Raw genomic sequence first — 15555 nt, forward strand, 5'->3', positions numbered from 1 at the left:
TGTGATGACATATAATGCCACAGGACGTGTTTTTACTTATTAAAATTTTTATTTATTTATTTATTTGAGAGAGGGAGAGAGCAGGGGGAGAGGTAAGGGGAGAGGGAGAGAGAGAGAGACTCTCCCGCAGACTCCCTGCTGAGTGTGGAGCCTGCTGTAGGGCTTGATCCCACAACCCGAAGATCATGACCAAAGCCAAAAATCAAGAGTTGTATGCTTAACCAAGAGTCACCCAGGCATCCCTCCACAGAATATTAAAAGTTATGGGGTGTATTGGTGGCTCAGTTGTTAAGCATCTGCTTTTGGCTCAGGTCATGATCCCAGGGTTGTGGGATCGAGCCCCACATCAGGCTCCTTGCTCCGCAGAAAGCTTGCTTCTCCCTCTCCGACTCCCCCTGCCTGTGTTCCCTCTCTCACTGTCTGTCAAATAAGTAAATAAAATCTTTAAAATAAATAAATAAATAAATAAATAATAAAAGTTTATGATAGAAGCACCTGGGTGGCTCAGTTAGTTAAGCATCTGCCTTCAGCTCAGTTCATGATCCCAGGGTCCTGGGATCGAGTCTGTGTCAGGCCCCCTGCTCAGCGGGGAGCCTGCTTCTCCCTCTGCCTGCTCCTCCCCCTGCTTGTGCCCCCCATAAATAAATAAAATCTTTTTTAAAATTAAAAAAAATAAAAGTTTGGGATAAATAACAGAATTAACATACCTGTTGAGAAAGAAAAAATTCTGCTTGTTTTTGGGAGAGAGGCCCACTGCAAGATACCTCCTCTTCTCTGGAAGAAAATAAAACAAAACTATTAAGGAATTACACCACAGGATAGAAGAACCAGGTGATGAGGAGTGCTTGTGTTGTGAGCACTGGGTTTCATATGAAGTGCTGAATCCACTGTATCGTACACCTGAAACTAGTATGACACTGTACGGTAACCAAATGGGAATTAAAATAAAAACTTAAAAAGTCAAACAAACAAAAATGAATTACCCAACAGCAAGAATGGTGAGGCTGACGAAGTCAATAACTTCATTAGAAGAGCTCAAAAATCTTTACAATTAATTCTCTCCTCTCAGAAATAGAAAAAATCATCCACAAACAGTGATGGGGATGTGGAATGACCTGCCACAGTTTGCACAATATAATTACGGAGAGTTACAGACCTAAGTTCCACATAGTGGGATCTTTCCACCGTACACATCTCTCATGGTATGCCTGATTTAAAGCCCTTGAGTGGTACCCCCCAGCTTCCAGAATAAGCCCACGCTACTTAGCAGGGCAGGCGCAAAGCTCCATGAGTGGTCCAAGCCACAACACAATCCTTCGCCTTTTCTTTCTCACGCACACCCCCAGCCTGACTTCATAGATCTCCTATGCGCCAAGATGCCCCCACTGCTTCCTCAGCCTGCAGGGCCCACTGTCCCACCCGCTGTTGGACTGCAGTACCCCACCCATTATTCGAGACTGACTCGAGTGTCATGTCCTCCAAGAATCTCTGCTGACGCCTCCCACCGAGCTCCCACTGCCTCTTGGAGAGGCTGAGCACGCGCGGATGCATCGCCACACCCGCCTGCTCTTACTTGCAGCTGGACGCCAATACTGAGCACCATGTCTAGGAACAAAACACTCAGAGTTTGCGGAATGAATGAATGAAGAGTTTCTATCTCCTTGTTACAGATACAAGATGTGGTGTACTCAAGAGCAGGAAAAAAGTGGCTTCTGCTAAGAAATATCTCCCTAGAAATTTACATTATGCAGAATTAACAGACAAGGATATAGGGATATAAACCTGGGCTTGAGAAATCTACACATGCACAAGAGTGAAGCCTTATTTTGACACCAAAATATGAGTAATAACACCCTTTTGCCCCGAGACTCTGAAGAAATGGACTCCTGTATAGCATGATGGGAAGTATAAAAATCAATATTTACTCATAAAGAATGCTTTCATTAGATGCACTCTGCATCTAATACAGCAGTTCTCCAACTTTTGTGTAAATGATATGTGAATGGGTATTCTGAAAGAAAATGCTTCTGACGTTACAAAATTTGGGGAACGTTACACACTCTATCTTGCTTGGAGATTCATGACGCAGGTGAGAGAAATCCAACAGAAAGAAAGTTTATTTACTTTTGTTTAATGTACCACTGAGCAAACTCATTGAACAAAGAATCCTTTCCTCAAAACTTTCAAGAAGCATGAGTGTTCCACGGAAAACACGTCGGGAGGTACTGCTCTAATATTCTCCTGGCTTCATTTCTGATAAATATTACCTAACAATCCCTAAGGCTGTGTATCAGATTCTGCAATCATTGCAGCTGCCAAGAGAAAGCCCCAACCCAGGTCTAACAAAGATCAGTGACACAACAGTGACCTGGAGGGAAATGGAAAACGAATTCTCAGGCCAAGTTCTCAAACGGAAAACAGTTACTGGGCAGTAAGGAGCCCTTTTCTCTTAACATATCTCGTAACCAAGGTAAACCCAAGGCTTGGAAGAAACATGGCTGCACACAGAAAGGCTAGTGATAGGGCACCTGGGTGGCTCGTTTGGTTAAGTGTCTGCCTTCGGCTCATGATCCCAGGGTCCTGGGATCAAGTCCCGCATCGGGGTCCCCACATAGCAGGGCATCTGCTTCTCCCTCTGACCCTCCCCTCTCTCGTTTTCTCTAACAAATAAACTCTAAAAAAAAAAAAAAAAAAAAAAAAAAAAAAGGCTGGAGAGAGGTTTGATTGAATGAATTAATGAATTCATCTGAATGAAACTGGACACACAATACTGGTCCCATCAGCCTCTAAACGATCATGCCCTCTGTTCACCTCAGAGGGGTGAGGTCCTCGCTTCCTCGATCAGGGCACCTGGCCGGCTCAGTCAGTAGAGCACAGAGAAAATCAGCATCAATGCAAACTGATTCTTTTTTTTTTTTTTAAGATTTTATTTATTTATTTGACATAGAGAGAGTACAAGCAGGGGGAGCAACAGGGGGAGAGAGAGGGAGAAGCAGGTTCCCCACCAAACAGGGAGCCTGACACAGGGCTCGATCCCAGGACCCTGGGACCACGATGAGCCAAAAGCAGCCACCTAACTGAATGAGCCACCCAGGTGCCCCTGCAAACTGATTCTGTAAAGAAGGAAGTACAGTCCCCACAAATGAAGATCGAATTCGGTTCTGGCCTCCACAGTGGTAACCATAGGTGACATGAACCAGCTTGGGGAGAGCAAGTAAAAACACCATGGCCCAAACCATCCTTCAATGACTCCTCCAGATTCCTCAGGGCCCCACACATACATGCAGAAGAAAGTAACTTGTTAGAAGCCACAGAGGTATTCAGTTTAGGAAAAAGGCTACCTATTTGGGAAAAGGGCTCAAGTGTACCTTGCTTATAAACCCAATTATTAGCTGAGACAGAATTTTAGACTTACTAGTGCTAGAAATCAAGGGCACTTAAGCTGGGTCCGTGGATGGGCTTTACTTAAGTCCATGAACCTTATAAAACTGCACTCAAAAGCTGGAAAGATGTACTTTTCTAATATGAACATAGCATATGGCATTTGTGAGACACTCAGGAGTCTGGAAATTCCTCTCAAAGTCTTAAATCTACCACTGCATTGAAATTTTGAAAATACGAGATTAATCGATCAACAAAGATTTTATTTTTTGTTTTTGGATATTTGCAGTGCAGAAAACCCTGGTCTAGGTGCGGGAGGCCACACAATGTGTGAACAGGCTTACAGTCCTGGGGAAGGCTGAGACTCACGCAGGTGAGAAGACAGCAGTAAGCGATAAATGCCAAATGTGACTATGAACTCTGCACTGAGAAATGGGAAGAATCACTTGCAAGCTGGGAAGGAGCGGAGAAAATGATGACGAAGAAGGTGTTCCCGGAAAGGGAAACAAAGGACAAGACCAGGACCAGGATAAAGGATCCAAGCTGAGAAACTGCAAGTAATGGCAGAAAGGTCAACTGTGGAAGGCCTTGAACACCAGCTGGGGAGACTGAAATCCTTCGAGGTTTCTGAGCAGGATATTGACAGAAGCAGGGGCAGCGAGGGACCGGGACAGAAACGGTTATTAAACATTCAAGGAGGAAGCGAGGACCTCACCCTTCTGAGGTGAACAGAGGGCATGAGGCAGCCCCTCTCCCCGAACCACAGTCCTCCATCTGTGCCTCCAACAAGCAGCTTGTCCTGTCTTGGAAGCAGGGTGTATGCCATGTGCTCTGGCAATTTCTCCTGGCTCCTTCATCACCCGGCTCTGGGTCTGAAGGGCCCCTCCTCAGCCGGACCCCAGTTACTCTCTCTCTACCTTCTACCTGAGGGTTCCATTTCCTCTCAAAGGCAATGCCTTGCTCTGAAACTACATTACTGATCAGTTGCCTCTCTATTATCTGACCCTCTGCGCAGGACTCCATGAAGACAGGGCCCTCTCCCCTTGGTGACAACACAGCCTCTTACCATGGTATCTGGTACACAGGAAGCACTCAGGAAGTATTTGCTGAATAAATTAATGAGTCTGGGAGATTTATATTAAATCACTGGCAAGGGAAGAATTACCAGAGAATTTCTACTTCTGTTAGGTCCTTTTAGGAGCACAGGGAGGCTGTAATTACAGCAGCCTGCAGACCCATAGCCTCCGTGGCAGACTCACACGGGCTAATCCTATCAGCCCGGTCCTGACTGCTGGCACTTGGCAACTGCCGGCAAATGAAACACAGGCTCAATTTCAGCATGCCCTCTCCTCTGTGATGGGATTTTTTTGATAAATGATAAACATCCGTGGACTAAATAATTCTTCCCTCTCTTCTAAACTAACAGTGGGGGGAAATCAATTAATTAGCGGTTGGGTTTCTCCATCCAGATAAGAATAATTTCACTGTGGGATGGGAGATTTGCAAGCTATGCAATATTGCTTTCTTTCCCCTTTCTAATCTGTGTGTTTTTTTTTTTTTTAAAGATTTTATTATTTGACAGGCAGAGATCACAAGTAGGCAGAGAGGCAGGCAGAGAGAGAGGAGAAAGCAGGCTCCCTGCTGAGCAGACAGCCCGATGCAGGGCTCAATTTCAGGACCCTGGGATCATGACCTGAGCTGAAGGCAGAGGCTTTAACCCGCTGAGCCACCCAGGCGCCCCTCTAATTTGTTTTATTATTTATTTATTTATTTCATATAGGTTCCACGCCACGCAGCATGGAGCCCAATGTGGGGCTGAACTCACGACTCTAAGATTAAGACCTGAGCTGAGATCAAGTCGGACATTTGACTGAATGAGCCACTCAGGCGCCCCACTCCTTTCTAATTTTAATACAAATATCCAGGACAAGAAAAATAACTTTCCTGAAGAAAAGAGACCTGAAAACATTCCAATAATGAAAAAAAAGAAAGAAAGAAAGAAAGTAAACAGAAAGAAAAGAGCTAAATTAAGAAGCTTTTCATAATGCAATAAAACATTAGAAAAGATCACAAAAAATAAAATTTTCCTCTTTAAAAAACAAGAAATGAATGTAAATATATTTTCTTTTTTTAATGTAAATATATTCTATAAAATAAAATCTTATTACAAGTAAAACCATTTCTTTGTTGACAAAAAATTGTGATAATTGAGAAAAATATTTATTTATTTATTTATTTATTTTTAAGATTTTTTTTTAAATTTATTTGACAGAGAAATCACAAGTAGGCAGAGAGGCAGGCAGAGAGTGAGAGGGAAACAGGCTCCCTGCTGAGCAGAGAACCCGATGCAGGGCTAGATCCCAGGACCCTGAGATCATGACCCGAGCCGAAGGCAGAGGCTTTAATCCACTGAGCCACCCAAGCGCCCCAAGAAAAATATTTAAATAGTGTATCTCTTTAATTTCAGTGACAAAATTCAGTTACTATATGTACACTATCTTCTGGAACTATACATACACCTTTTTATTTTTGGTCCAGAAATGTCACTTACTGGAAAATTATGAAAATTTACATTGGTATACATTTTTTAACCATTACAGAGCATTCTGCATATTGTATATTTTAAGTGAAAAAACATTTCTGTTTTATCGCTGGGAAGACATACAATTGTAATATATATGCAATTTGATTCTCAGTTCTTATGTTTAAAATTCTCCACCCCTATTTTTTTAAAAAAAGTTTTTTTGTGGGGGGCGCCTGGGTGGTTCAGTGGGTTAAAGCCTCTGCCTTCGGCTCAAGTCATGATCTCAGGGGCCTGGGATCCAGCCCCACATCGGGCTCTCTGCTCAACCTCTCTACCTGCCTCTCTGCCTGCTTATGATCTCTGTCTGTCAAATAAATAAGTAAATAAAATTCTTTAAAAAATATAATAAAAGGGATGCCTGGGTGGCTCAGTCGGTTAAGCCGCTGCCTTCGGCTCAGGTCATGATCCCGAGGTCCTGGGATCGAGTCCCGCATCGAGCTCCTTGTCCAGCAGGGAGCCTGCTTCTCTCTCTGCCTCTGCCTGTGAAGCTGCCTGCTTGTGCGCTCTCTCTGACAATAAATAAATAAGAAACCTTTTAAAATATATATATATATATATAATATATATAAAAATTATATATCTATATATATAATTTTTTTAAAGATTTTATTTATTTGACAGAGATCACAAGTAGTCAAGAGGCAAGCAGAGAGAGAGGAAGGGAAGCAGGCTCCCCACTGAGCAGAGAGCCCGATGCAGGCCTTGATCCCAGGACCCTGGGATCATGACCTGAGCCGAAGGCAGAGGCTTTAACACACTAAGCCACTGAGGCGCCCCTAAAAAAAGTTTTTATACATTGTAATTCACTGTAGACTTTCTTCTTCTTTTTTTCTTTTTCTTTGTTTTTTTTTGAGTATAGTGTGCACAGTGTGACATTAGTTTCAGGTGTACAACATCATGATTTGACATGAAACGATACACCTTCATAGTAAATACACTGGGTCACACAAAGATGAGTTCTTAGAATAGGATAAAAGCAAAATGATGCAGTTAGACCTAATTACATAGGATTGATTTAGGAGACAGGCAAACCAAAATAAGTCTGAACTTTAACATTTCGCAGGAAGTGACATTCTGCAACCTGAAGTAGATAAAGTAGCCAGAGCAAGGACGACCCTGCGGCCTGGATGCACTCCTGAGGCAGCTGAGCTAAAAGAGAAACTAGAGAAAAAGAGCGCCTGTATTCACTGGCCGTTTACTACGTGCCAGGCATAGTTCCAAACACTTACATGGATCTGACATTTAATGCTTGCAACACCCCTCTGAGGAGGGGACAGGATGCCCCGTTTTGCAGATGAGGACGCTGAGGCACAGAGAGAGAGAGGGTGAGTAACTGGCCCAGAATCACACAGAGGATAAGTGGAGGAGCCGAAACCCTAAGCCAGCAGTCTGTCACCAGAGCCAGACTCAAGCCTACAGTGTTCTGCCTCCACTACGTGAGAGGCATTTGCTAGCAGCTCTAAGTGAGTGAGATTTTGGAAGTACTAATGGTATATAAGCTCTTGCACCCAGTATGTGCTCAACAAATCATGGAATCAAACAAAGGCCACTCTAGGAACGAACCATTCCCCGACGGTGTTTAGCTGGTCTCCTCAGGGCAGGCAAGGCTTACTTAAATCAGAGCTCTGAGCATGCTGCAGTGTGATGATCTGTGATGCCAGTCGTCCTCACCACACTGTGGGCTCCTCGAGATCAGATATGGCATATACTGTACATATATATACACACGCATATACACATATATGGTATATACTGTACACATATACACACACACATATACACGTATATAGCATACACTGTACACACATATATGCACACGTATATAGCATATACTGTACACATATATATGCACATGTATACACGTACACATATATATGTACATGTCGTACACATATATATGTACACGTATACACATATATGGCATATACTGTACACGTATATACGCACGTGTGTATCCTTCTCTCCCAGCGGCAGCAGTTTACTTGGGAGGTGATCCCAGGTAACAGGTAACAGGTGGGGGGAGGGGAAGTGAGGGAGTGAAGTGAAGGAAGTCAGTAAAAAGCGCTTTAGGGACCACTGGGCAGTGCGGGCGACAGGCTGTGTGTGTTGATTTTCTGCAGTCACTCATCCAGCACATACCCACCGACACATTCTGTGAGGCAGGCAGTACACTAAGCACTGGGAAAGATGCCCCGAAGCAAGACAGACAGGGGTCTTAGATCTGAAGGGGTGCCAAGGCAGAAGACAGATACAACGGAGTAAGCAAATAAATGTGAAAAGTTACTCCGTGAGGAGTGCCTTGATGGAACTAAAGAAGTATTTGGGACGGAGATTACTCCAGAGATGTGCTCAGGGAAGGCTTGTGTGATGAGGCCGGAGCTGGAGCCGAAGTCAGCATGGAGTATTAGCAGAGCTGAAAGCAGGCCGAGCTGCTGACCCGCGAAGGGCAGGGTGGAGAGTGAGGAGAAAGAGGCGGAGGGTGACCGGGGCAGAACACACAGCCTCTAAGGCCGTGACGGGCTGGGATTCTGGTCCGAACACCAACAACAGTCGCTGCGGGTTTGGGGCAGAAGGGTACGGTTTACGTGCACAGGGGCTCCCTTCGATGCTGCAGGAAAACCATTGCAGGGAGACCAGAGCGGAGGCAAGGAGGCCAGCAGGGAGGCCGGAGAAGTCTAGCCTTAGTGGAGATGCGGCGCTGAGGCTGCAGGGGCAGCAGTGGCGATGGAGACAAGTGAACTAAGACCGAACTGTCGTGGAGGAACAAGTGCCTGGGCTGAGGGACCGGCTGTCGGGGTGACAGAGAGGGGGAACCAAGGACACTCTGAGGTTCTGAGCTTCAACAACTAGGTGAGCAGTGGCACGCCATCTCCTCTGCTTAAACTTTAATAGGCACGCCATACATTTTCACTGAATTAATCAACTCTTAACTCACTCTGACATAAGGAACACTATAGGTCTGGAAGGGTCCCAGCAGGAAACAAATGGCACATTCAGATGGGGTGATCTGAGAAGAGTTTAATAAAGGACCACTTATAAAACTCCGGGCAGGAGACAGAGAAGCTGTAAGGGACAATACAGTTCCCAGGGCTGGTGAGTGGGGAACCTGACACCCCAGGCCTGGGAACCTCTTCCTAGTTCCCCGATCCCACAAGAACGCAGAGAGGACCACCTGAGAGAAGCTGTGACCCCACAGACAGTACACCATGGCCCTGAGGGAAGGGAACCAGCGGATCAACAACCTGACCCCACTCTCCTCGGCCCACTACTGCCTCCCAGTAAGAAATCAGAAGGCAAGAAGCCCACTGATGCAACCCATACGGGTCAACTTCTTGGATCTAAAGGGGCAAAAAGACAGCGGGCAGCATGGGAGCTCTGAATGAATGAGGATTTACTATGCCCGTAATTATACTATTTCACAGGAAAGGGATGCCTACCCAAAAAACCCAAATTACCGTATAGACACATCAAGTTCTTCTTTTTCCATTTTTCTTTCGCCCTCCTCTCTGTTGGTCAGTTCCATGTCAGCATCCTCCACTGTCTTTTTCTCACCATTTTGGAAGTACTGTTGAAGGGCGGTGTACAGTTTAAACACTTGACTGAAAGAAAGCTTACTGTAGGCCAAGATCATATGGCGCAGAAATAAACCTAGAAAATACACAGGAGAAGGCATTAACTAAAATCCAGGCTACATAACGTTGATACTGTTTCTTGCAACTCTGCCTGCAAAAGAATCAAAGAGACACTTGCAATTGCTATTCGCTCCTCCCAGAATGTTCTTTCCCCATCTTTCACAAAACTGGTTTCCTCATCTTATACAGGGTTCAGTCCCCAGCTCACCCCACTGCCCCCACACCCTATCATCTTTAACCATCCAAAATGTTTTCTCGTGGCTACTGGAACTATCTGAAATTATGTTATTTACTTGTTTACTTGTCACCATCTAGCCTCACCCTACCAGCATGCGATCTCCACAAGAGGAAGGTCCCTATCTTTCCTGTAAGTCCAGATCCTGGCACACGGGAGATCATAGAATAACTGATGTTGAATGACATAAAAACTATCCCACAAAAAAGCCGAATGAAGTATGGATATAAGCCTAATAGAAAAGCCTCAAGAAATTTCATGTATGCACCTTATTAACTATAGCAATGATATAGTCTTACTTCACTTCTGTTCATAAAAGTTTAAATAGTGACCCTGACTTAGAGTCGTACGGTGCAGACAAGGAATCCGGAGAACTATGAGAAACAGCTCTGAAACCCTAAAAGGCCCCAGGACCAGGCTAATAGTTGGGACTATTACAGACAAAACAGAAGATGTTTTTCCACAAGACAGTTACATAAACATAGGATACAATGGCAAGGCAAGAAATACCAACTAAAACATGTCCAATACCCCACTGCGTTTGTTCAGAAATGGCAGAGTCATGATAGATGTGATTCAGAAAGCTGCTCACTTCAATGAAAACATTCTCTGCTCTCCTTAAAAGAGCGTCATACCTACTACACTCGTTTTGTGAACCTCTGGTTCAGTTCCAGAAAAAGAATCTGTAAGGTCATCAAAAAATTGTTCCATATCCTTCAATTCGCCTTCAGCCATCAGTTTGATTCTGAATGAGAAAATTGAGGTGCGTATTTTAGGAAGTCCCTCTGAACATCCTCTCATGTTTCACATTCCACAGTTATACCCAATAAAGCTATTTTAAAAGCAAATTAGATATTCATATAAAATGGTGGCACATAAAACAAACTTGACAATCCAAAATATCACTCTCATTATTCTAAAAAACATCACTGCTCATGTTTTCATGATCATAAAATGTGTCAAAATAACAGATCAGCCAGCAAAAATGTAATTCTCTGCAACGACTAAGAAGAGCAAGGTAGATCTGCACAGAAAAATAAGTTTTGAAACAGTATGTTTAATGTTAACCATTTTTCAAAAAGAGAAGTAAAGTACTTAGGAAAACAGAGTAACAAAGATATATTTTTAGAGAATTCATTATCTTGTGCATTTTTCTAATTTTCATCTACATAAACATATTTTCACATATACAGAAGGAAAGAAAGCTCACCTGATCTGTACTGAATTTGCCAGCTGGGGACAAGATTCTTCAATTAACTTGTACAGTTTAGACAGTGTAATATCTGGGCCCTGGATAAAGATGACAGGGAGGTTACAGATAAATTTTAAGAGCTGGAAAATGGTAAAGAGTAAACATGAATTCATTTATCAACCCTTCTGCTTTAACAGGTATTCCAAATGTGAAATTTCAAATCACAAAAATAACCAATCTGTAAAATGCTAAAGGAATACATCAGATTTGCAAAGCACTCTCGGTTCATTGGAGGAAAGGTTTAAAATGGAAACAAAGCATAGACTCTGTAGTCCAAGGACCTGCCCTTCCTTCCTTTCTATTTTCTAATCATGGCAAAGCTAGTTTCCTTCATCAGCAAAATGTAGATAATCGTAACCATCTCTCTTGTTCCTGACAGAGAAAGAGTAAGAAAAAGAAAAGTGCTTTGTAAACTGGAAAACATTATTCAAACACAGGTGTCCTATTTTTCACAAACAATTTCATTTGATCCTTCCCAAAACCTTGTGAAGTAGGCAGACACTATGTGCCCAAGTCCGTAAAAGGTACCAGTAGAGACAAAGAGTATGCATCCTTGGCTGTCAAGAAGATTACGATCTAACTGAGGTTTTAAACCAAACACTGAATCTTTTTTGGAGAGTAAGTTGACACTATATATGCCAGTTTTAGACGTGGAAAGTAATTCCACTTCTGGGGAAGGTATTTTGGCAGGCGTTGTTTGAAACGAAGAAAAACTGAAAAGAACCTGTAAGTCCATCAATAGTTAATCCATAACTTATAATAAGTTATAAACTTTTAAAAAAGATTTTATTTATTTATTTGACAGAGAGAGAGAGATCACAAGTAGGCAGAGATGCAGGCAGAGAGAGAGGAGGAAGCAGGCTCCCCGCTGAGCAGAGAGCCCAAAGTGGGGCTCAATCCCAGGACCCTGACATCATGACCCTAGCTGAAGGCAGAGGCTTAACCCACTGAGCCACCCAGGTGCCCCTATAAACTTACTTTAACATTAAAATTAGGAGTTATATTTCTTTCCTTATTGGGGAATACAATGTAGCTGTTAAAAATAATTAGGTGGCTCTATTCAAATGTACTGACATGGAAAGCTCTCCAAGACTGGTTAAATGAAAGGAGCAAGCTATAGAATAAAATTTTATATTTGTAAAAAAAAATTTTTTGAATTCAAGCAAAATTAAATTAAAAGGATACAAATACATCCTTACAATCATATGCTTCTACCTATTTATATACACATGGATTTTTAAAAATGTCTAGAAAGCTCTATTCTGACCTGCGACTCCATAAAGAGTTAAATGAGCGAAAATTAACAGTGATAATCTCTGAGGCAAAAGGACCAGATGACATGAAGAACCATGACCTTTCACTCCATTAATTTTAGTATCAGCTGAAGTTTTTACAATAAATTTTTGTATGTTGAGTAATTAAAAATTAACTGGTTTTTAAAAATTAACTAATGCTTAAAGCCAAACATTAAGCAAAGGAATTGGGAGTCTGACTGGAACATTAGAACCACAAGAACCAAAGAACCACAAAGGATCATTTAAGACAGAAAAAACAGTATGAACAAAGGCAGAGTGATGGGAGCTAAAACACAAGTACTGTTTTGTTTCTTTCTTCTATTACTGAATCTTACAATATAATGACTTTTATTTCAATAATGGGGAAAATACACTTGTAATAACAGTAATGTGGCTAGGACTGGGAGCTACAAGTAATGGAGACCCCAGTCTTGTATTCAACCAACTGGGTAAGCCACTTAATCTGTGTCCGCAGTACCCTCCCCCAACTAATACGGATTATATATATATATATATATATATATATATATACACACATACAGACACATATATATGTGGCTATATATGTATATAAATTTTTTATGTATAAAATGTATCCATATATTTTTTAAGATTTTATTTATTCATTTGAGAGAAATTTGGAGAGAGCACAAGCAGGGGGAGAGGCAGAGGGAGAGGGAGAAGGAGACTCCCCGATGAGCAGGGAGTCCAATGTGGGGCTCCATCCTAGGACCTGGAGATCATGACCTGAGCGGAAGGCAGACGATTAACCAACTGAGCCACCCAGGCGCCCCTGGGTGATGTATTTTTTAAAAAGCCATTTAGGGGTGCCTGGGTAGCTCAGTCAGTTAAGTGGCGGACCTGGTCTCAGCTCAGGTCATGATCTCAGTGTCCTGAGATGGAACCCTTCATTGGACTCCAAGCTCAGCTGGGAGTCTACTTGAGATTCTTTCCCTCTTCCTCTCCTTCTACCCCTCCCCCTGCATGTACACGTGCTATCTCAAATAAATAAATCTAAAAAAAACCACAAAAAAACAAAACCCCAAACCCTTTATCAAGCATATTGCTGTTGTGGGGGCCCAGGACCCCAGATCCTTGTTTCTGCCACCACTGCTCAATAGACAACTACTCATCCTTCAAGTTCCAGCTTAACACTCCACTTCCTAAGTCCTCCCGGTTCCCGGGAGTCCACCCATCTGCCACGAGAGGGTATATCCCATTTCACTTACCCCACACTTTTACTTAGGTGCTCTACTAAGCTCTGGGGATAACAAGAGTGAACAAAAGTAGCACAGAACACGGCCCTTATAGCAGTCTAACAGGGGAGAGTCAATCATAAAATCACACATACAAATGAGAAAAACCATAACTGATATAAAAGGTGCATGGCCCCTGAAAACACACTAAAACGGAAAACTGCTAACACTCAGCATTTTACTATATGCCACACACTGTGAAGCAGAGTCCAATTTAACACAACCCTCCCCAAACAGAGTCTCTCTTACTGTCCCCATTTTACAGAGAGAAACCAGAGACCCAACGAGGTTTCGGGACCTGCTATCCCCCGAGTCTGCGAAATGAAAGAAAACATGGAAAGGGCTTAACCAACAGTTCAGTGCTCAAGGTCGGCTGCTCGTTTTAGGTAACTGCGGTCCTCGGAGAGCCCGTTCGATTCGCCCGTCTCCAACGCTCAGGACTACGTGCAGCCCCTCGCCCTAGAAGACGAGGATCTGGGAAAAGCATTCCTCCCCCTGTCGCTCAGCTGAGAAATGCTGGAAACAAATATGAACCCCCCAAAAAAATGCATGTAGAGCGCCTGGTCGATGCAGTAATAAGGACTCGTCATTAGCAGGTGGATTAACTCCTTTTTTTTTTTTTTTTTTTGAGGTCCTCCGGGGCTTCAAGAGTGCCGGCTGAACACTCGTGCCCCCAGGCCCAGGGCGGTGTCCGGCACAGAGCAGGTGCTCAGTAAAGGTTTGCTGAATGAGCGGGAGCCGGCGGGGCCGCTCACCTGCAGCAGCGGCAGGAGCAGCTGGTTGAGCCTCCGCCGCTCCATGAGGCTGACGGCGCCCTCGCCCGTGCGGCCCATCTCGTTCAGCAGCACCAGCACCGCGATCTTATACGGCGTCACCCAGTCCTTGATGCCGAACACGTTGGCGTGCACCACCCCATTGGTCATCATGGGGTTGAAGTAGAGGCTCTCGTGGACGCTGGCCATCGTGCCCCGGGACTAAGTCCGGGAGCCCGGCCGCTCCACGGCGCGGCCGCCACGCCCGGGTTCCGGCTTGAAGCAGCGCACCACCTTCCTTAGGCCCCCACAGGACCTCGCTGTAGCCCAGGAAACGGGTATCCTCGCTCGCGGCAAGCCATTGGCCAATCAGAGAAGGTAAACCATAGCACATGGGAGGGCTACAGCCAATTAGAATATCCAGGGGTGCTGTGCGGGATGGGGCAAAGATGGTGCACCTCAAAACTGAGTCCCTACAGAAACTCGAGCGAAAGAAGTAAGTTCCCGAGCGCCTTGGGGCGGGACAGTGAAAGGAAGATGATGCCTTGAGGGCCGCAGCTGAACGTCTCTGTTTGGGGTGGTTGGGGGAGCTGCCAATTTGTTTGATTTGAAAACCGTTAAAATTGTATTTTGAGGGGCATCTAGGTGGCTCAGTGGGTTAAGCTGCTGCCTTTGGCTCAGGTCATGATCTCAGGGTCCTGGGATCCAGTCCCGCATCAGGCTCTCTGCTCAGCAGGGGTCCTGCTTCCCTTCCTCTCTCTGCCTGCCTCTCTGCCTACTTGTGACCTCTCTCTGTCAAATGAATAAATAAAATCTTAAAAAAAAAATTGTATTTTGAAACAATCCTGTTTAAAAGCAATGAAATTAAATTTGCACCACTAAAATTCGTATGTTTCATGATGTTAATTTCTAAACTCAGTGTTTGGAAGTTTCATTTAGCTCTTTTAAAACGTGATGAAACATTTTTTCTCACTATTTCACAAATGTCATTTAGAGACAGCCGAGTCATAGAGGGTGATACCACTTTGGGTTCCTACCCAATAAACTACAAGATCTCTAGTCTGGCATTCGTAGCCTGGCAAAATCAATCCCTAGACGATGTTTTCAAACAATTTTTTACTATTCCCCTCCCATTCATCAGTATCTCTCCCAAGAGGCTTCTCTATAG

At 43.8% G+C, this 15555-nt stretch overlaps 1 protein-coding gene across 4 annotated transcripts in view; it reads right to left on the reverse strand.

Annotated features, from left to right (window-relative positions):
- Positions 1-14734, reverse strand: part of ANAPC5 (anaphase promoting complex subunit 5) — a 44485-nt gene extending 29751 nt beyond the window's left edge. Inside the window, exons 1-5 of one of the 4 annotated variants that reach the window (XM_032309043.1) lie at positions 14391-14734; positions 11043-11122; positions 10468-10577; positions 9421-9613; positions 708-795 (exon numbers count right to left, since the gene is read on the reverse strand). In XM_032309043.1, the coding sequence (XP_032164934.1) occupies positions 708-795; positions 9421-9613; positions 10468-10577; positions 11043-11122; positions 14391-14597 (678 nt within the window). In that variant the 5' untranslated portion in view covers positions 14598-14734. Of the gene's footprint in view, positions 1-707; positions 796-9420; positions 9614-10467; positions 10578-11042; positions 11126-14390 lie in introns of those variants that run through there. The other 3 variants (XM_032309042.1, XM_032309041.1, XM_032309044.1) reach the window with 3 other exon arrangements.
- Between the last annotated feature and the right edge of the window lie 821 nt (positions 14735-15555).

This window comes from Mustela erminea, chromosome 13, assembly GCF_009829155.1.
Source record: "Mustela erminea isolate mMusErm1 chromosome 13, mMusErm1.Pri, whole genome shotgun sequence".
Lineage (NCBI taxonomy): Eukaryota > Metazoa > Chordata > Mammalia > Carnivora > Mustelidae > Mustela > Mustela erminea.